General features: G+C 43.4%; 1 protein-coding gene across 7 annotated transcripts in view; it reads right to left on the minus strand.

Annotated features, from left to right (window-relative positions):
• ROR1 (receptor tyrosine kinase like orphan receptor 1) overlaps nucleotides 1-23278 on the minus strand; it is a 520085-nt gene that overhangs the window by 117802 nt on the left and 379005 nt on the right. For all 7 annotated transcript variants that reach the window (XM_021097766.1, XM_021097765.1, XM_021097764.1 and 4 more), the window contains one exon: nucleotides 23128-23158. In XM_021097766.1, coding sequence (XP_020953425.1) covers nucleotides 23128-23158 — 31 coding nt within the window. The remainder of the gene's footprint in view (nucleotides 1-23127; nucleotides 23159-23278) is intronic.

A 23278-nucleotide genomic window follows, 5' to 3' on the forward strand; every position in this document is an offset into this window, starting at 1 on the left:
AAAAAAAAAAAAAATTCCACTTTCCATCTCTTGTCCACAAAGGATCTTCCTTCTGAGTTCCCTCGGCCCCTCCTGCAGGGCTCTGCTTTCTCTCAGTCTCACTAATCCTCTCCATCCTTTAGGGTCTAGTTCAAGTTCAGCCTCTGCCAGGAAGTCCACACCCCTCATGAATTCCTCCCTCTCTGGTCTTCCCACAGATTTTCTGTCATTTGAGCATACTCCGTATTGTTTAATCCTTTACATAGTTAATGTACCTAAGACTTGACTCTAAGGTTGGTGGTTCCTAAGAGTAAGGCAATTTCATGGATGTTTCTTTTCTATCCCTTCTGAGTCCCTAGTAGAGGACAAGTTCCTTGAATATTTGTATTACTCAAGACACTTAATTGCAAATAACAAAAAACATCCCGTGGCGGAAGCTAAAAACAAAAAAGGTCGGGGTGGGGGGAAGAGGTGTTTATAGGCTCCTGTAATGACAGGTCCTATAGCTGGGCCCCTAGCTGGGTTCTCCAATACACCAACTGAGCTGGCGTGGGCATGCTCCCCCTCAGCATGGCGACTAGACTGGCTCCACCCAGACTAACAGCTATCATGAGATGGTTTTCCCCAAAGCCCAGCAAGGGGCTCTTTTTTGGAAGGAGGAATGGCTACGGGACCAGCAAGAATGACCATGGCCTCTGCCCTTATTGAATCAAATGCCTGAGCACTTTAATATCACTACTAGTAACAACGGTTCTTCACTGGTCAGGCACCAGACTGCAATCCCATTAGGAACTGCCAGGCAGTCACCGAACTCTTATTAACCTGATCTCCACTGGAGAGAGCCAGGCCTAGGGGCAGAGCTACAAAGGAGAGCTTACAAATCTCTGACACAGCATTTTAATACCACCGGGGATTTTTTGTGTGTTTTTTTTTTCCTTTCCCACAAATTGTGTTAACCCTTTGGGAACAGAGGGGAAAGCCCGTGTAGAGCTCATTAGTGGCTTTCCCTTAGAGCGCTTCAAAGGGGCCCTGTCATTTGCCAACGTGATTTTTCTTAATATTGTGCAGACGGCAGGCTAATCCATCTTCAAATGATCTAATTGACTCTAACGTTCTCTTAAGAAACGCTGCATGGAGTTGCAAAGTCTTAATTGTGGGGTGTGTGTTGAATGTCTCCAAGATTCCAGAGCCACGCACCCGAACCAAAGCTGGGGGATTTCCAGTGGGAACTTTCAGGGGGAGACAAGGGAAGGTGCAGAGGGGCCAAGCAGAGAGCTTCAAGCCCACTGCTTGCGCCCTGAAATTGAAGAAACTCTTCAACTTCCTGGCTAAGAATTTCCACACATGGAGGTGCCCCTTGCAGCATCCTGCTTCCATTTGTGATGGAGGAAATGGGAAGAATGAAAGGGCAGGGAGAGGCGTTAGCTGAGCTCTTCCGGCTGGCTGAGCAAGAAGAAGGACCGCAAATGGCCAATATTTTCTTCGAGGTTTCCCTGGCCTTTCGCTTTCTTAGCCCAGCAACCTTTACACATCTTGCCACCCGCCTAATGAACTAAAACAGATTTGCGGGGAAGAGGTAAGCTAAGCAAAGTGGGGGCGGGGTGGGGAGGGGGAGGCTGGAGAGCAAGCCAAGCACAGCAGTGCTTGCTGTGGTGGTGCAAGAGGGCGCTCGAAGCAGGTGAGGTTAGTGCCAATGACAGAGGCTCTCTTTAATGTAGCCTTTCTCGTACATCTTGTGGACCTGATTTTGCTTGTGGATTCATCACAACTCCTCTCTGGGGGCGCAGGGGTTTTCTGAATTCACATTAGGGAGAACCGAGGTTCCCAGCGCTGGCCGTGGCTGCAGCTGGCGCCGGGCAGAGCTGGGATCCAGACTACTGACTCCACGGTGGGTGGATGCCATTGGCAGAGCCCCTCCCCAGACATGCCCAGAGGGTTGTGGGGGGGATGGGTCAGGGTCACAGGCAGGTTGCCCAACCCCCCCCTCAAGGTTCCTGGCATGTGTAGGTACAGAGAAGCCAGCCTTCCCATTCCCTGGCAGGCCTGGAGAAACTATCATTTTTACTAGGATGAAGTCATATATTAAACAATAACATGGTTTCTGTCAACATCAGGCCCTTGGGCCTTTGTTCTACCCCCCCAAATATATTTATATTGGCCCCAGCTAGCAATATCCCACTTTCCATTCGCATTCGCAATCCCTTATGCCTCATCTGGTACACAATATGCAGGAAATCAGGCTGTAAAGGACCTGGCAGTAAACCTAAGGCACTTTATTAATTCCACTTTCAGGTCCCCAGTGACAGTGAGGATGGGAGAGCATGGGCAGGTTCCCGTTCCAGAGCCCCTCTTTCCTAGAGATGGGCCCATATCCCCCCTCTTAATCCAGGGCCCCCAAGGGAGTCCCTGGGGCCATTTATATGCCATGAGCCAAAAGAAGAAGCCACAGAAAGCAGTCCCCTAATAGCTGGAATAATTTCCAACTTCCATCAAGGGCTTGTCACGTGCCAGGCACTGTGCAAAATGAATCACACACATGATCACACTTAATCCGCACAATCCTTTGAGTAGATGCTATTATGATCCCCGTTTTTATAGAAGAGAAAACCTCACAGGTTATTCTGCAGAATAACCCAGAGTTTCTCTGCTCTAAGCCAGGCAGCGCTGGTGTGTCTGTGAGTCACTTATTGGGTGTTTAGCTATTAATCAGAGGCCCTCTCTGTGCAGGGGTAGAGAAAACAAAGACAATTTTCGCATGAAGATCAGAGGTATATTCATGTGCCTCTGCCTGCAGTCCCCACTCACGCCTGATGATGGAAAAATCCCCACGCGGATGAGACCCATCCTATGCTTCATCAAAGGGCCACAGAGGTTTATGGGTCTGTGCATGGGGTGGGGGTGGGGCGAAGGGGGCGTGAGTTAAATACCAGCTCTGTCCTAGGCACTGTTTGGCATTTGGCTGCATTTTCTCATTTTGATTTCACTCATTCTGTTTATATTTGTTTATTTATTTATTTGGGGGGGGCTACACCTGTGACATATGGAGGTTCCCAGGCGAGGGGTCAAATCAGAGCTATGGCTGCCAGCCTACGCCATAGCCACAGCCACACCAGATCCAAGCAGCATCTGCGACCTACACCACAGCTCATGGCAATGCTGGATCCTTAACCCACTGAGCAGGGCTAGGGATTGAACCTGCATCCTCATGGATACCAGTGGGGTTTGTTACCATGGAACCACAGCGGGAACTCGGGGCTTACCCTTGTTTATTGAACTTAATCTTTAATACGTGCGTCCTCCTCTCCAGGCCATCTCAGATCCCCTTACCTCTTTACCACTTACCTATCCCCATACTAGGCCAAGTCACCAACACCCCTCTTATTCCCATATGGACGAATACATCTGCCTCTTCACTAGCCTTCCGGCTCCTGCACATCCCCGCGCCCCCCCCACCCCCCCTACACACCAGGGAACTCCTCCGAGTGAAAGTCAGAACATGCCTTTCCTTCAGCTGAAACCTCCCACAGCCTTAGTTGCTCTGGGTTTAGCGGTCCCCATAGCACTGCAAGACCTGCCTCTTACTTGCCTTTGCAACGTGACGTCACTCCTTCCACCCCTCGCTCACCCAATTTCAGCCACACTGGCTGCCTTTCATTCCACAATTGTGCCAAACCCTTTCCCACTTCAGGCTTTTGCTCTTGCTGCTCACTCGCTGAGCCCTGTCTCCCTGCCCCCAGCCCTTCGCAAAGCTGGCTCCTTCCGTTCCTCAAATGTCAACTCCTTGGCGAGAACCTGTTCAAGCAGCCCCTTTCCCACCTTCGGACAATCACGCATTGCCCCGTATTCTTCCTATTTAATTGTTTCTGTGTGTGCTGTCTGACTCCCACTAGAACCAAGTTCTGAAAGGATAAAGGACTTGCCTGGTGCTGTTTGCCCAGGTGCTCCGGAAGCTTTGGGCCAGGCACATGACAGGTGCACCATAAATATTTCCTGGATGAGCAATATTAGCAAATAACCCTCCCAAGGTGGACATCTGGGGACATTCTTATTTTGTAGCCTAAGAAACCGAAGCTCAAGACAGGTCTGGAAGCCAAAGCCAGGTCAGCATCCTTCCTAGGTCAGGCCTCTTGTTACTATGCCAGGTAGTCTTGTAAGGTCATCACAACTCAAGGAAGATGCAGGCGACAATAAGGATGCATCTTGCAAACATGCCTGAAAGAAAGAAGCCAGACCCCAGAGGCTGCATATGGCATCATTCTATTTATAAAAAACGTCCAGGAGAGGCAAACCCATGAGGACAGAAAACAGATTGGTGGTTGTCAGAGGGCAGGGGGAGATGGAGGGTGACTGCCTAATGGGTACAGAGGTTCCTTTCGGGGTGGTGAAAAGGCTCTGCAATTAGACAGCAGTGATGGTTGCACAACCCTGTGAATATACTAAGTGCCACTGAACTGTACTTTAAAATGGTCAAAAAGGTAATTGTTTCTTGCTTTGTTTTATTTTGCTTTTTAAGGCCACACCTGCAGCATATGGTTGTTCCCAGGCTAGGGATCGAATTGGAGCTGCAGTGCCCGCCTACACCACAGCCATAGCCACACAGGATCCAAGCCCCATCTGCCACCTACACCACAGCTGATAACAATGCCAGATCCTCAACCCACTGAAAGAGGCCAGGGATTGAACCCACATCCTCAGAGATACGAGTTGGGTTCGTTACTGCTGGGTCACAACAGGAACTCCCCAAATGGTACCTTAGGGTATGTTTTGCCATCATCATCATCATCATCATCAAAACAAGGAAGCTTCTCCAAGAGAACCAGGTCCCCACAGCCATTTGGGAGCTGAACCAGGAACCCATCGTCTCCTTGGTCCTTCAAGAGCTGTGCTGCCTCCTCCTGTTGTCCTGACTCTCTGCCAGCCAGCCTGGTGGACTCTTTCACAATTAACCCTAATCTAAAAGAATAACATTTTACTTCAAAACTTCATAGTGTTTCTCTTTGTAATTTACCCTTTCTCTTTAATCAGGATGTTCCACCAGACAATCATATGTCTATATAATTTTTTTTAATCCAAGAGGAAATATAGCTTGCTGAAAGCTGTTTGAAATCCCGTCCTACTGCTGCTTCCCTTTTTTTGCATTTCTATTTTTAGCCCTAAACAGAAAACTCATCCAAACCAATACCCTTCAGGAGAAGATGTCAGTTCTGTAGTGTTTTTACCCAGGAGAGTCTCCCTCAAACAGACCCGCGGGGATGTGGTGGGATTGGAGCAGAGCTCTGGGCTGGAAGATGCCCCACACATCTTCCCAACCCCAAAGCAAGAACACCATCCCCTTCCCAAGTTTCACAGAACGCTTCTCATTCTGCCCCCAAACATCAATTCTCCCTGTGTTCTAACCATTTAGAAGCCTTATCAGGATAAGAAATCCTGGCTTTGTTTTTTTTTTTTTTTTTTTTTTTTTTTGGCCATTTCTTGGGCCGCTCTCACTGCATATGGAGGTTCCCAGGCTAGGGGTCCAATCGGAGCTAGAGCCGCCAGCCTACGCCAGAGCCACAGTCACAGCAGATCTGAGCAGCATCTGTGACCTACACCACAGCTCACGGCAACACCGGATCCTTAACTCATTGAGCAAGGCCAGGGATCGAAGCTGCAACCTCATGGTTCCTAGTTGGATTCGTTAACCACTGAGCCACGACGGGAACTCCCCAGAAATCCTGACTTCTTGATTTTTTTTTTCCTGAATTCAATGAAATAGGCTGACAACACTAGTGAGGTGGGGTTTTTCAGGGCTGTTTGGAATAAAGCCACCACGGTGTGAGTGTGACTGTCTTTCGGGGTCACTGTGCAGAGCGGGCTCACTTGGGGGCCTTGGGGGCCGGGTTCCAGGTCCCTAGTAAATGAATAAGCAAATGGCACATCACTCATTCAATCAGCACTTCAACAAAGGCCCACCCACCAACTGCCAGTCACTGGGTAAACCCATTATTTCATTTCAATGGGACAAATGATGACTCCGCTTCCACTATGCACTGGGAATAGGGTGAACAAGGTGAGCAAGTTCGATGCCACCGGAGTTGATGATCTGTCTAGATTCTGGGGCTACGCTGTCCAATATGGCGACCACAACACACACTCGGCCAGTGAAGAATCAAAATGTGGCTGCTGCCATTGAGAAAAAAGACATTTCAATTTCATTCCATGTTAATGAATTGAAATGAAAAACTGAAGCACTGTAAATATTCTTCTGTTAAAACACAACTTTATTGTTTCTATTTCACTTTCACTGCGGTACCACCTAAGACTTTACCCTTTTACTTCACTTCATGTGTCAAGCACTACATTGCTTCCAACATTATATCTGAACACATCTCCAATCTATAAGGTATAAAGAGACCAATTAATTTCAAATGATTTAATGTATCATGTAACACTGTAATGTGCTTATTTGAGAATTTTGTGCAGATGGTATGAATTATGATAAAACCGATGTAAGTCATAGTTGGTAACTCAATTGAAATACTGTTATTTTCATTATAGTTCATTCATTTTCTGGTTAAAACAACTATGGACAAATACTGAAATTTAAAATGAAGCCATAGGAGTTGCTGCTGCGGCACAGTGGGTTAAGAATCCGACTGCAGTGGTTCTGGTTGCTGCAGAGGCACAGGTTTGATATCCCACCCAGCACGCTGGGTTAAGAGGCAGGGCATAGATCACAGCGACAGCTTGGATTCAATCCCTGGCCCAGGAACTCCATATGCCATGAGTGTGGCCATAAGAAAAGAAAAGAAAAAGGAAAAGAAAAAAATTAAAAATTTTTAATAAAATGAAGCCATAATGCTGATGCAGAATTGAGTAGAATCCAACCTATCTTGGACGACCAGCCTCCAGAGCTGTAAGAAAAAGATTCCTGGTGTTTATAAACCACCCAGTCTATGGTCCTTTGCAACAGCAGCCTCAGCAGCCTGGACTGGGTGATTAAGACACTGAGTTACTTAACCTGCACAACGGGGAACTAACAATGCTGACTCCAGAGGATTCAATGAATCTACCCTTATGTAAGGTTTTAGAAAAATGCCTCAAGCAGAATAGCACTTAGTGCAAGTTTACCACAGTTAGCAAATTCTGTAGAGTCCCAAGAGGCAAATTTTTAAAAGTTTTGTTCTTGTTTTTATCCTCCAAGAGTTCATAAATATTAAGGTCTAGACTCAGCACCTCTCTACACAAGTAGAAAGAACTTACTATGACAAGAAAGAACATAGACATGATCATTTATCAATTTTTCTATTTTTCCAGGCAGGAAAACAAAGTACCAGGCTAGCTTGTTAAAGCTCTAGGATGGCTGTGAGATCAAAAGACAGAAGGAAAAAAATGTCCTGAAAATTACAATCCTACAAATATAAAGGGTCTTCTTGTTCTCGGCCCTTTTTACAATTTCTCTTGGGAATTTCTCCCACTGCAAAGCTTTAGCCATAGGCTTAGGCAAAATGACTACCACGCCTACCCCTTCAGTCTGGACCTCTGTCCCAGGTCCCAAATCCACAACCCAAACTGTCCACTGGAATTGTTCCACCTAAAGGCCAAGTGGAACAGTAACGTGGAATACGCCATCTTTGACTCACAGCTTCCTCCTAGCTTGCCTCCACCTGCAGATTTTTAGTGTCATGGGAATCAATCTGGGGTATTAATGCTGGTATGATGTGCCCTTAGATCCATTCCTTGCCCTTCCCTTGCTCTGCTCAGCATCCACAAGGGAGGTGACCTTTGCAGGCTGCGATTCTCAGGCTTCCTGTGTCAGCGGGCTTCTTGTAGAGTTCCCCTGATGGACACTAGCTAGCATTTGGAAATGGGGAGCAAAGGAGTAGCTGAGTTGTTTCTCTCCTTCTTTTTGCCTTGGGTCATCAGGCAGTCTCCACAGAAGACTGTACACCTGGGTTCCAGGAAAACCACCCCTTCTCTTTGTCATAACAGTACAGGCCTGGCTATAGCTTCTACCTGTTTGAGTAAAACCATTCCCCCTTTAAAATAGTCAGGATTATTCATAACTTTTCATTTACTGTGTTTGTGGTAAGATCTGGCTATTTCTCTTGTAAAGCTCTATGAGTGTACACATCAGTAATGAACCCATATTCACAAGCCACACATGCAAACCAGTGTCCTCACTTTCCTATGAGCCTTCAGAGCCTGCCAGTCAGGCAATGAGGTCATATGATCAGTGCTTCAAAAACACCCATATGCAGACACCAGAGGCGCATCTCCAACACTACATCACACTGCCTCCTGCTGCTTTCCCCGTACTCAACTTCAATCAGAGGTGCTCTGTCCTCAAGATAGGAGCCTGGAGAAGAAATATGGGAGGGAAAAACCTTCTCTTTTTAACACGAGGCAAGCAGAGCCTGCTACTGACCAGCAAACAAATAGCAATTACCCTTTCCTTAGAAGGGCAAAATACTGAAGCAGGAGATAGATGGGTCTCGGGCTGAGCAACTGTAATCTGTTCCCTGTACACAGATAATTTGGAAGATAAAAGCTGCCTCCTGCTTGGATAAAAAATAAAGATCATCTATTTCTCATTCTTGAGGTCTAGGAGACCTCCTGGAACTACATGCTTGCAGAAAGATTCCTCGGGGTCAGAGAAAGAAGGGGCACCAGAACACAGTACTTCCTGTCAACTTCCCAGAGACCCTTGTGCTAAAATCCATCCTAAGGGCAGGACCCTGAGTCAGGCCAGAGCCAGACAAAGCAAGATGATTGGCCAGAGGAAGCCCGGAAGGACTGCCCCCATACAGGTGATTTAAAGGACCTCCAAAACACACGTTGCTCTCTTTCTCTCTTGCTTTTTCTCTCTCCCTGTCCACCCCCCCCCACTCCTCCCTACCCAGCCTGCCTGTGCCTATATTTTCTCCACACCTGTCTTCTCTCTCTTCTGTCTAATTAAACAATTGCCTCACTATCCTCATTCTCTTTGCTGAATTCTTTCTCCAAAGGGACAAAATTCTGGGGACCTACATCAGGTGGTTAGGGTTCAGCGTTCTCACCTGACATCCACCCAAGAATAACTGCATGTCATTGCAGAATTTGGTGGGAGTGATGGCTGGGGTTCCTCTGTAGAAGTTCTCTACAAAATCATCCTCACTGATGGATCTCACTGTAACAGGCCATCATGCTTGGAAGGGGCCCAATGGAAGCCCATTTAAGATCCAAGAGGACAATTAACACCTCCAAGCAGAGAGAGAAAACCCAAGAGCAAATAGTGGGAAATTCAGACCTTGAAGAGATCCTATAAGAAACAGCAAATTAGGCCTAATGAGTCCTACAATTAAGAGGTAGCAGAATTCCTGGATGATACTGAACTCAAGTTCTTCAGTTTGCAGGTAAAGAAACTGCAGCCCAAAGAAGGTAAGCATTCTATTTAGGGTCACCGGCGAGTGAATGACACAGAAAGGCCTAGAACTCCAACTGATACATTTTCTCTAGATCATTGCTTCTCAAAGTCTGTGGGCAGCAGCACCGGTACCTGCTGGGAGCTTGTTAGAAATGCAGAGCCTCAGGCCCCATCAGAGACCTACATATTTGGAATCTGCATTTTAACAACACCCCATGTGATTTATGTGCACATGACAATTTGAGCAGCAGTGCTTGAAACCACACTCTGATCCCTCTGGGGATTTCTGTTCACCCACAGCCAGAACTGAGATAGAGATGTTCTCCATTTATTGAAAAGTATTTGCTCTATAACTTACAGCAGGAGCTGACATGAGAAGTCATAAATACAGGACAGGAAAGTCGAAATGATGTAGAAGGAGGCCTTGGAATTGGTTTTGCTGCCTGGTACCCACTCATATGACTTAAAAAGAGCTTCTAAGAATCAGAGATCTAGAACACAGATGGAACTTGATAAAAATGCATTAAGCACATGAATAAAACCTTTTCATGTGTGAGAAAGGATCTTAGACCAGAGACTCTTAGGTGTTCAATTGTATACATATTTGTTGAGCACCTACTATGTGCCAGGTTGTGTTGGTGCAGGGAGACATTTATGATTAACACACAGAATGAGAAGCTTGTTTCAGAACATGTGTTCCTAGAAAGCAAAGACTTATCTGCCCTCTTCTCCCTTGAAATGTGCCCTGCACACACAGATCCACTTTGCCAATATTCACAAGCATCGTTTTAATTGGACGCTTTCCACACCCTATTCATACAGTGAGAATTGTTGAGTGATGGGGGTGCATTGGGATGCAAGAGCTTGGCTTCTCACCCTTCTGTACTTTTGAATCCATCCCCCACTGGGAGGGGGAAATCCTTCTTATCTAATCTCTCCACATTCCCTCCATCTGCCCCTTCTCTGCAGAGCACTGAGTCTCAAGTGGCTTGATGAAGAGATGGAGGTTAGCTGTTGCACTGGAGCGATGGCCCCCTGTGTCCTGGGCCAGCTGCTCAGTGACTTCCCAGTCTCCCCTCTGCAAGGCACCTCTGCTCCTGAACTGCCTGAGTAGCTGTGTTGAAAGTTATCCTTGAGTTTATCTTGAATTGAAAATTACATTATCACTTCCTGGGCTGGGCCAGCGCCCAGCTACACTTCTTCACTGTGGCTGAGACTTGGCAGCAGATAAGAGAAGGAAAGAATTCATCAAAAGCTGGTCACTTTGTCTTTCTGCAGAAAGGGAGAAGAGGAACTAAAAGCTTCAAGGTCTCTTACTGGGGTTCAAGGCAGGATATCTGGTCCAGAAAGGCTCTATCGGGAAAGAAGGCATAGCCTCTTTGCTGAAACAGCAGCAGTGATGATGGCGACATCAGTTGATATTATAAAGCTCCTAATATGTGCCAGGCACAATGCTGGTTACTTTATATACATCACCTTATTACTTCATTTAATCATTACAACAATCCTGAGAGATTTATTTATTTTATTTTATTAACAATGATCTCTCCACAGACTGATTCTACAGGAGGCCTCAGAGGATGAAAGAAAAGAAATGTAATTTAAATTCATTGAACTTTAATTATATACCAGGCCCCATGCTAGGATTTTTCCTGTGTCATAAGATAGTGCAAAAGTGGAGTCAGTCAGCTGACAAATATTATCTCATGCACTGGAGGAAAACATTGAGTTCTGCTCGGTGTTAAGTACTCCACATTCACTGTCTCCTTACTGCCAATGGCAGCCCTATGGGATAGGTACTTTATTACCATCGTACAGGAGAGGTTAATTAGATGTTGTTTCTCATTCCTTTCCCCTTTTCCTCCTCCCGTCTTCCTCCTTCATTTATTTGCTTTTTGGCTATGTCCATGGCATGTGTAAGTGCCCAGGCCGGGAAATGAACCCATGCCATAGCAATGACCCAAGTCACTGCAGTGACAACACTGGATCCTTAATCTGCTGCACCACAAGGGAACTCCTCCTTTTTTTTTAGTGAGTATTTACTGAATTCTGGCTATGTTCTAGGACTGGGAGAGAATGGTTTATGAAACAGACAATATCTTGACCTCATGAAGCTTACCTGGCAGACACAGAAACAAATACATAAAAAAGAAAACATTCAGTGATATTCTGGTATAAATGAAGCAGGGTTATATGCTAGAAAGTGACTGGGCTACTTTAGATTCTTTCAGGGGTCATTTCAGAGGAGGTGACATTTTAGGTAAGCAGTGAATGACAAGAAGGTGTGAGTTATGCCAAGATCTTGGAACAAAGCCTTCCAGGCAGAGAAAACGGCTCACACAGAAATCCAAAGGCCTACAGAATAAGCCTGAGTGTCCAAGGAACAGAACCACAGCTGGTGCCAAGTGATGAGGGTGGGAGGCAGCAGAGGTAGGCAGGGAACCTTACACATCAGAGCAAGGCATTGAAACATTGAGAATCTACTCCAAATAGGAAGTCCTAGGGGTGAGGGGCCTAACAGGGCAGAAGAGCGTTTTAAAAGCTCACTCTGGTTTCTCTGATGAGAAATAACTTGTAGGAGACAAGGCTGGAAGAAGGTAAGGAAACCTGTACTAAGGCTATTAGAGAATTTCAAACAAGGTCTGAGAGTGGCTGAGAGGTGGGCAGTAGGGGAGACGGAGAAGAGTGGTGGTGGGTGGGAAGCACTTGCTGATGCTGTAGAAGGCCTGTTTTTCTTAGGATCCACAGTAAGCAGTTAAAGGACTAAGCTTAGTCTTTGTAGTTTCCACAGAGCTTGGCCAAGAGCCTGGCATTTTGTAGGTGATTAATAATCATCTGTTGGGGAGTTTCCCTTGTGGCACAGCAGAAATGAATCTGACTAGTATCCATGAGTATGCGGGTTCCATCCCTGGCCTCGCTCAGTACGTTAAGGATCTGCTGTAGCCATGAGCTGGGGTGTGGGTCACAGATGTGGCTCGGATCTGGCGTTGCTGTGGCTGTGGCATAGGCCGGCAGCTGTAGCTCTGATTCGACCCCTGGCCTGGGAACTTCCATATGCCACTGATGCGGCCTTAAAAAAAAGCAAAAATAATAATAATCATAATAGTAATGTGTTGGACTGCACTGATGCTTAGGGTTTGTTGGATTGAGTCTGTCTGCCTTTTGGAAAGCTCAAGAGATATACTAGGAGAAAGAAGGCTGCAGGCAAACATGAGTGATATAATATAGGTGCTCCCAGGCCTCATGGGGGTCAATTAATCAATTTAATGATCCCAAAACATTAAAACTGAAGAAGTCAGATATGAACTGGTCAAATGAAAGCCGTTTAAACTTTATGAACCTCTTCGATAATACGGGGAACCCAGTATTCATAACAGCCCAAACATGGAAGCAACCTAAATGTCCATCAGCAGAGGAATGGATAAAGAAGGTGTGGTACATATACGCAACGGATGGTTACTCAGCCATAAAAAGAATGAACTAACGCTATCTGCAGCAACACAGGTGGATCAAGAGATTATCATACTAAAAAAGTAAGGCAGAGAAAGACAAATATCATATGATATCACTTCTATGTGGAATCTAAAAAAATGATACAAATGAACTTATTTACAAAATCAAAATAGATTCACAGACATAGAAAACAAACTAACGGTTACCAAAGGGGAAAGGTGTGGGGAGGGATAAATTAGGAGTTTGGGACTAACAAAAAAACACTACCATGCATATAAAACGTAAACAACATGGACCTACTGTATAGCACAGGGAACGATATATTCAATATCTCGTAATAACTTATAATGGAAAAGAATCTGAAAAAATATATGTACAAACACACACACACACACACCACACACACACACGTGTAACTGAATCACTTTGCTGTACACCTGAAACATTGTAAATTAACCATACTTCAATTAAAAAAAATAATATAGGGATCAAAACATCTTTGCTGGAGAGCCATTTTATTTTTATTTATTTATTTATTTATTTATTTATTTATTTTATTTTATTTTATTTTATTTTATTTTATTTTATTTTTTTTGGTCTTTTTGCTATTTCTTTGGCGCTCCTGCGCATATGGAGGTTCCAGGCTAGGGTCCAATCGGAGCTGTAGCCACCGCCTACGCCAGAGCCACAGCAACGCGGATCCGAGCCACGTCTGCGACCTACACCACAGCTCACAGCAACGCCGGATCGTCACCCACTGAGCAAGGCAGGACCGAACCCGCAACCTCATGGTTCCTAGTCGGATTCGTTAACCACTGCGACACGATGGGAACTCCTGGAGAGCCATTTTAGAGCAGAGAGGTGATATATGTTCAAAAAAATCTCAACAGTTGCCTTATTTGGGGGGAGAAATTCAACAAAGGGAAGCTGTCATCATACAGAATAATACCTTCGGGCCTCAAAGGCCTCCTCAGACAGCACTTACCCTGTATTGTCTTTGGACATGAAAAAGAGGGCCCTGGTGGAGGTGGGAAATATGGAATGACAGAGTAAGGGCCTCCAAAAATCTGTTCCTCCATAAAAGCAGAAATACTGGCAAAAAAAAAATCGGTGAAAATCAACATTTTCAGAACGCTGGAGGTTAGCCAAAGGCTTGCAACACTCTGAAGAGCATTTATTCAAGGAAAAGACGCTGAAATCTGGTAAGATCAGAGTCCTGTGGAACTCTAACTTGCTCTACTCTCCTCTCCCTCTCCTGAGATCTGAGGTAACCTTGAAATCTAGCAGCTCCCCCGCAACAGCAGCTGTGAAAGCCAGCAGCCTAGCCATCACTGGGGGAGGCAGGGGGGTTGGAGCAGCATCTCTAGAGAATGGGCATGATTTGACTTGTCTAGCCGCCTTCTGGAAAAGTCCCACTCACAGGGCTTGGCTTTATTTGACTGGACTCAGAGCTTCCCAGGGGGAAAAGCCCTAGCCCTAGGACATTTATTGGAAAAACAAAAACCAAAACCAAAACACTCAGAGTTGCCCGAGGTAACAATACTAATTGGGGAAGCAAGAGGCTGGCCAAAAAGCTTAAAAGCTCAGAGGGAGGATCTGTGGAATGGGATGTTGATAGGGGGTTTTGTAAACGTCAGACATGCTCTTGGGAATTTGGAAGGATGCACTCATGTGAGGGGCTGTGTGTGTGCCCAGGAAAGACCTGAGAAGCCCTAGTCTCACCTCTGGCTAACTTCGAAGCCCTGCTCAAGCAGGAAATGAAAGCAAAGGCAGAATTATAAATTGCCGGAGTGCTAAAGGGATGTCCCAAGACACACATGGAGCCCCTTGGCAAAGGGTGGGAGACTTACTGGTTTAAAGAAATCTCTGTCCAATCATTACCTAATCACTAAGCTAACTGAGCAGAAATGTCAGTAGTCACACATGATGGGAAATATAGACTATTCAGAATTATCCCAAAAACGTCAATAAACAAACAGCAACACACAGCAATGTCAGAAGGGAGGTGATCTGATTTCTAGACTGCCACATGACATTATTTAAATGCCCAATTTTCAGGAAAAGGTGGTTTTTCAAAAAGATAGACAAAATTGGGAAACTTTTAGCCAGACTAGCTAGTTTCACCAAGGGAAAAAAAAAAAAAAGAAAATATAAATTACTAAAATCAAGAATGATGTTCCATCACAACTGATATTACAGAAATTTTAAAAATCATAAGGGAAACTATAAACAACTATATGCTGATAACTTAGATAATCTAGATGAAATGGACAAATTCATAAAAAGATGCAAACCATTAAAGTTGACTCAAAAGAAAGAGAAAACGTGAATAGATCTATAACAAGAAAATCAGTAATTTTGAAACTTCCTACAAAGAAAACTTCAGGCCCAAAGGGCCTTATTGGTGAATTTTACCAAATATTTGAAGAAGAATTTTCACAAACTCTTCTTAAAATTAGAACGGAATACTTTCTAGCTCATTCTAAAAGGTCAGAATTATCCTGACATCAGAATTAGACAAAGACATCATATGAAAAGAAAACTAAAGACCAATATCTTTTATAAATATAGATGTAAAAATCCTCAAAAAGGAGTTCCCGTCATGGCTCAGCGGAAACAAATCCGATTAGGAACCATGAGGTTGTGAGTTTCGATCCCTGGCTCGCTCATTGGGTTAAGGATCCGGCGTTTCCATGAGCTATGATGTAGGTCACAGACGAGGCTTGGATCTGGCATTTCTGTGGCTGTGGCGTAGGCCGGCAGCAACAGCTCCAATTAGACCCCTGCCTGGGAATCTCCATATGCCGAGGGTGCCACCCTCAAAAGACAAAAAAAAAAAAAAAAAAAAAAAAAAAGCCTCAAAAAATACTAGCAAACTGAACCCAGCAATGCATAAACACTATGACCCACTGGAAATTATTGCAGGAATGTAAGTTTGGTTTAACAGTAAAAATTAATCAATGTAGTATACCACACTACTACTTTATATATAATAAAGGACCAAAAAAATTGTGATCATCTCAATAGATACAGAAAAAGCATTTGACAAAATCCAACACCTTTTCATAAAAAAAACCACTCAACAAAATAGGAAAAGGATAGAACTTTCTCATCCTGATAAAAAGTATCTACAAAAACCCACCTGCTAGCATCATGAAAGTTTTCCCCTCAAGATCGAGAAAAAGACAGAATGTTTTCACAAATTCTATGTTACACTGTACAGGAGGCTCTAGCCACAGTAATCAGACAAGAGATAAAAGCATCTAGATTGAAAACAAAGAAGTAAAGCACTTTCAATTTGTAGATGGCATGATCTTAGGATAGAAAATACTAAGGAATCAACATGTACACACAGAGAAACTATTAGAATTAATAAATCAGTTTAGGAGTTCCCATTGTGGCACAGTGGAAACAAATCTGACTAGTATCTGTGAGGATGTGGGTTTGATCCCTGATCTCGTTCAGTGGGTGGGGGATCTGGCATTTACCAAGAGCTGTGGTGTAGGTTGTAGACACGGCTCAGATCCCATGTTGCTGTGGCTGTGGTGTAGGCTAGCAGCTGTAGCTCCAATTCGACCCCTAGCCTGGGAACTTCCACGTGCTGTGTGTGGTCCTAAAGAACAACAACAAAAAAAGAGTCTAGCAGATATATAAGATATAAAATTAACATACAAAAAATCAATTGTATCTTTATAGAATAGCAATGAACAATCTGAAAACTGAGAAAACAATTTCATATACAATAGCAAGAAAACTAAAATATTTAAGAATAAATTTAACATAAAAAAGTAAAACTTGTACAGTGAAATCTATAAAACATTACTGAAATAAATTAAAGACACTACCTCATATTCAAGTATTGCAAGATTTAATATTGTTTAGATAGCAATATCCTCCAAATTGATCTACAGTTTCGATGCAATCCATATCAAAAACTCAGCTGGGCTCTTGGCAGAAATTAAAGCTGTCCCTAAAATTCATATGAAAATGCAAGAGGACTCAAAATAGGGAATAGAGATCCTTAAAAAGAACAATGTTGGAGGATGCAATGGTCAGTTTTATGTGTCAGCTTGGCAAGGTACAGTTCCCAGTTATTCCATCAAACCTAGTCTCGGTATGGCTGTGAAGGTACTTTGTAGATGTGATTAACATCTACAGTCAGCTGACTAACAGTAAGAGATCATCCTCTAGAAATGAGTAAACCTCAGCCCATCAGCTGAAAGGCCTTTAGTGCAGAAGCAAGGTTTCTTGACAAAGATGAAATTCTACCTCTAGGCTGCAGCATGAGAACCTGGTTGGTAAGGAGTGTCTAGCCTGCCCTTCTTTTTTGTTTGTTTGGCTTTTTGTTTTTTAGGGCTGCACCTGTGCCATATGGAAGTTTTCAGGCTAGGGGTCGAATTGGAGCTACAGCTGCTGGCCTACACCACAGCCACAGCAAGGTGGGATCCAAGCCACATCTGAGACCTACACCACAGCTCATGGCAACACCAGATCCTTAACCCACTGAGTGAGGCCAGGGATCAAACCTGCATCCTCATGGATCCTAGTCAGGTTCCTTAACCACTAAGCCATGAAGGGAACTCCAGGCCTGCCCCTTCTGACAGCCTACCCTATGGATTTCAGACTTGGCTAGCTAGCCCACACAATCATATAAGCTAATTCCCTGCAATAAATCTCTTTATATATGTATGCATATAAAATTTTACTGGCTCTGTTTCTCCAGCAGAACATTGAACAAAAGAGAGGACTAACAGCTTCTGATTTCAAAACTTACTACAAACCTTCAGTAATCAAGACTGTGTGGAACTGGCATAAGAATACTGACAGTGATTAATGGAGTAGAATTGTGAGACCAGAAATAAATACATGCATTTATGGTCAACTGGTTCCTAACAGGGTGCCAAGAAAAATCAGGTGAAGTAGTCTTTTTCCACAAATAGTGCCAGGAAGACTGAATTTCCATATGCAAAAGAATGAATCTGGATTCCTGCCTCACACCATACATAAAGTTTAACTAAAATGGACCAAATTTAACTCTAAATCTAAGAACTAAACCTACAAAAGCAGAGTCTTAGAAGAAAAGATAGGAGTAAATTTTTGCGACCTTGTATCAGGCAATGGTTTTTCAAAAGCACAAGCAACCAAATACAAAATTATAATGAACTGGACTTAATTAAAATTAAAAATGTTTTTGTTTCAAAGAACACCATTAAGAAAGTGAAAAGATACCCATAGAATGGGAGAAAAAACTTGCAAATCAAATATCTGATAAGGGTACAGTATACAAAATATGTGAAGATCTCTTATAACTCAAGAATAAAAATACCAAAAAAATTTAAAAATGGGTAAAGAATTTGAACTGACATTTCTTCTCCAAAGAAGACATACAAATGGCTAATGAGCATATTAAAAAGGTTCAACATCATTAGGCATTAGGAAAATGCAAATCAAAATCAAAACAAACAAAAAAATCACCAGAAACAACTTCACACCTACTAGGATGGCTATAATAATTCAAAATAAATAGAAGGAAAATGAGTGTTGGAAAAGATATGGAGAAAGTGGAACCCTCATGCATTCCTTGTGGGAGTATAAAATGGGACAGCCCCTTTGGAAAACAGTTTTTCAGCTCCTCAAAAAAGTGAAACAGAATTATCATATGTCCCTGGAATTCCATTCCTAGGTATATACCCAAGAGAACTGAAAACACACATCCCCACAAAAACTTATACATGAACACTGCAGCATTATTCAGAATAGGCAAAAAGTTGCAGCAAGCCCAAAGTCCACCAACAGATGAATGGATAAACAAAATGTGGGATATGATGGAGTATTATACAGCCATAAAAAGATGAAGTCCTGAAACATGCTATGATGCGGATAATCCCCAAGACCATTCTGCTAAGTGAAAGAAGCCAGACAGAAAAGGACACATATTGTATGATTCTACATCTGTGAAATATCTAAAACTGGAAAATTCAAAGACAGAAAGTAGATTAGAGGTTATCAGGCACTGGGATGAGTTTCTTTATGAGACAATGAAACATTCTAAAATAAGATAGTAATGAAGGTTATACAACACTGTGACATACCAGAAACACTGAGTTTTACACTTCATTTCATTTCATTTTCATTTCATTTTATTTTATCTTTTTTAGGGCTGGACCCACAGCACATGGAAGTTCCAGGCTTAGGGGTTGAATAAGAGCTATAGCCGCTGACCTACGCCACAGCCATAGCAATGTGGGATCCCATCTGTATCTGTGACCTACACCACAGCTCACAGCAAAGACAGATCCTTAACCCACTGTGCAAGGCCAGGGATCAAACCTATGTCCTCATGGATACTAGTCGGGTTCATTAACCCCTGAGCTGTGATGGGAACTCCTGAATTTTACACTTTAAAGTGGTGAATTTTATGGTGTGTGAACTATATCTCAGTAAAAGTGTTATTAAAAAAGAGAAAAAGAAAAAGGCCCCTGCCCTGGGCCTACACACAAAAAGCACTCAGAAAATAAATGAAATGAGTGAAGAGTACACATGGATTCTCTCTGCCTCTTGGGATCTGGCTCTCAGTGCTACCACAGTTACCCAAACCTTAAAACATTCACTCCCGTGACTAACACCACGTGCTCATTTCTCTACATCTCTTACCCTATGTCCTTACAACAGTAGACAATGGCAACTACATCCTGTGAAGGTTTGTGTGTTACGTCACTGCCAGTGGGAGTGAGGGACGCTGCTTGGAACGCAGGAAGGATGGCAGTGGCAAAAGCACCTCAGTAAAACATGAATCAACTCATCAAATTCTTCTTCCCAGTTTGAATGGAACAGGTTCTTGTACAATAAACTATCATTCCCAGTATAACCTAGGATCATTTTATATTTCGGAATCCAAACTATCGTTCCCAGTATGATCTGGAATCCCTAGGATCCATTTCCTATTTTTCTTTATATTCCAATCAGTGCTTCTGAAAGTTCTCACACATTAGAGTAATATTTGCAAGAGTGCTACAAGCTGAGAAAAATTGTATAATCTTAAGTGTTCTGGGTTGAATTGTGCACCCCACCCCCAAATTCATATGTTGACGTCCTAATCCCGAAACTTTAGAATGTGATCTTTTTGGAAACAGGGTGCCTTGATCACAGAGGCAATCAAGTTAAAAAAGAGTCACTGGGGATGGGTATCAACATAATATTACGGGTGTCCATATGGAGAGAGGAAATTCAGACACACACACACACACACACACAGAATGCCACGGGACTATCAAAGCAGAAAATGGGGTGATGCAACCATAGCCAAAGAATGTCCAAGGAATACATGCCACGTGAAAATCTTGTGTACAGGAACATCGGTATTCATTCTGCCAAGATAAAGGCAACAAAAAAACTGCTAATGGAACTACTACATAACAATCTATGAATTATATGTAATATCTCTGGCCCATGCACATAACATCCTGACATGAAGAAGAGGGATTAAAGTAGTCAGTCTTGAGGGCTGCTGGCTTCATCACATAAAAACCATAATTTTGCATGTATTTTTAAATTTTGTCATTATGAAGGTATATATGTGTCAACGTGGGGGCACAGGACATATTTCATCAAAGAGTCTCATAGCTTGATTTACAACATTTAAATATGTAGACGTGTGGTATGTGGGCCTCCACTTGCACTCACACCCCAGGCCCAATCACTATAGAGGTGGTCAGGACCCGGCAATGACAAGAAGAAAGCAAGCCTGAAGCTATGAATAGAAACCAAGCCAACATCTCAAACTTGCTGCTATGACATCCTAAAATGCCATTCTGTAAGCTTCATGTGAAGACCTGACACAGTCCCTACAAGGAATGGCAAGTGCCTCACATGCTTGCCTTTCTGGGCCATAGCCCCAAGGGCCCTACAAGCCCATCCCAGTCCAGGGCTTCAAAGGGCACTCAGCTCTCACCAGGTTTCATATACCTAATACAGTTCTCTGGTCCAAACGTCAGGGGGTGTCATGGACTTGCACTTGATTTCCATGACATGAGGGTGGTTGCTGGGCCACCTTCAAGCGAACAGAACATCTTAGAACTGCACTTAACTCCTGCCTTGGGAAAGGACTGTGCAGTTTGACCAAAGGCTTTCAGAGCTCTCCTCAAGGCGGTGCTATTCCCCACCACTATCATTGTGTTAGGTTTGCCTGTTCCCTTGTAGGGAGCTTTGGCTGCTTGTTGGGGGCATGAGGACAGGGAAGGGAACTAGCATTCCAGTGGGGAGTTAGTCTTAGGAAGAGAGGAACTCTTGGAGATAGGGTAAGCGGTAGCAGCTGAGAAAGGATAAAAAAGCAGGATACACCATCAGCTTGTAAAAGAGCAAGAAGAAAAGATAACAAAATGTCAACCAGCAAGGCCAAAATGAGAACGAAGATTAAACTGCAGAAGGCCCTTGCGGGATTTCCAACTTTGATCGTGTTTATTGCAACTCCCTCCAAGCAAACATGGCAACTGCACATTTCACACGACTGCTGACTAATGTGATGGGTAATCTAATTGAAGAGTGAATGTAAAACAGAGGTGCTGGACATCAAAGAATACTTTTAACTGTCTTGAGCATCTTTAAGGAACTTCAATACCCCCTTCATAGAGAGGAGCTCCCCAAACTGGGATACTATTTGTGTGAAATTAAAAACCATAAAAGACTGAGTTCATCAGAGAGGTAGCAGTGAAGAAAGAATAAAAACTCAAAGAAGGACATAAGGATTTAAAAATAATTTTGATAATTAAAAAAGGAACTCCAATGCAAAGACAGTAGACAGAAAGTCAACGGCCCAGTGCTTCACAGCAAAGGCAGATTAATGAACTGCATTAATCAACCTAGGATACAGATTATCAGACACATTTGAAACTCAGCTTAACAGGAACAAATAAGGTACCAGAGTGGGAAGTATTTTTACAGCCAGTAACAAAACTTTTCATCTTTGTTTAAAGAAGACCTCAAAAGATTTCCACATACCAACCAATAGTGAGTTCATTTAAAAAAAATAGGTTAACTTCAAGAAATGCAAAGCAGAGTGACCACACTTTTGACCTGTTTTAAGATCAATCAACATTTTCTACCTGGGCGAGTAGAATGCAATTAGCACTTGGCTGATTTTAAAGACTCTTTAACGGTTGCCTTTAACTGGCTGAAACAGCAGAACAGCGTGGCTGAAAGCCAATGTTTATTTTTACCCATTACCTGTTTTATTAATGGGATTGTGGGCCACTGGGCCTCCAGGCACACACAAATATATTAAAATATACCACACTGTAATTAAGAGGCACAGAGGGGATTAGAGCAAATTAAGTGGCTGTTGTATTTGCCATTGATTTAGTCTAGGTCAGGCATTTTGAGGCAGAGTCCAGGGTGTTTTACTTCAGAAATCTACAAAACATGGAATCTATTTACTTGCAGAGCAAGGTTTGTTTTCTGGTTTTTGTTTTTGTTTTGTTTTTGGCTTCACCTGCCCCATTCAGAGGTTCTCAGGCCAGGGATTGAACCCGCACCACGACAGCAACCCAAGCCACAATGGTTCCCTGGTCCTAAACCCACTAGGCCACCAGGGAACCCCCTCAGAGCAAGGGTTTTAATAAATGGGTCTTTTCCCCCCACTAAAAATATACATAAAGAAAAATGCCCCAAGTGAATGCTCCTAGAATGAAAGAAGGGATTCTCTTAGCCAGAAAAAAAAGGATAAATGCATCAACAATAGTGCCAGTTAAAGAAACTGGATCTTGAGATTCTATTAATAAGGGACTCAAGATGAATCCAACTTCCATGCAGCTCTCAATCCAGACACAGGGCTTTCTTCTAGATGAGTCAGAACTGCCTCTGAGTCCTTCAAAGGGACTAAAAATAAAGTGATCACATAACAGTTGACCTGTTCAATAACTATAGCATCAGACATTCTTGCAGAAATGTAGAACAGACCCTTTTAAGCAAAGGCTAGAGTATATGTTCTTAAGCCAGCACTGTTTTGATGTTTTGCTTGATTTTACCATTCGATTGTAACTACATGTTAGCTTAATTTCCAGTACATGTAAGAAGATCTTTGCTTTGATTGTTCAGAATCAACATTACTACGCTTGAGATCACTGCCAACACTGTGATTCTCCTGTGAATCTTCCTATCAAAGAAAAAGCAAAATGGAATGAGGGCAGGGCGAAAATGGAATGAAACCTGGAAACGGAGGGTTTTGACCCCAGCAGAGGACAGCACTGCCTTTGCCCTAGAAACTGCTGGAGAAACACTTTAAAGAGGACCAGAAAGGACACGTAAGTACTTACGAGGATCCTGGACTTGCGGTGGGAGGGGGACCTGAGGAAATGAAAGAGAAACAAAAGAAATGGTCAGTCTGGGTTATTGGTGGGTGAGCATCGGTACAGTTAAACCAGTACTGACTAAAGTTCTCAACCACCCCCAGGGGATATTTATTTG

The sequence above is a fragment of the Sus scrofa genome, chromosome 6 (assembly GCF_000003025.6).
Source record: "Sus scrofa isolate TJ Tabasco breed Duroc chromosome 6, Sscrofa11.1, whole genome shotgun sequence".
Classification (NCBI taxonomy): Eukaryota; Metazoa; Chordata; class Mammalia; order Artiodactyla; family Suidae; genus Sus; species Sus scrofa.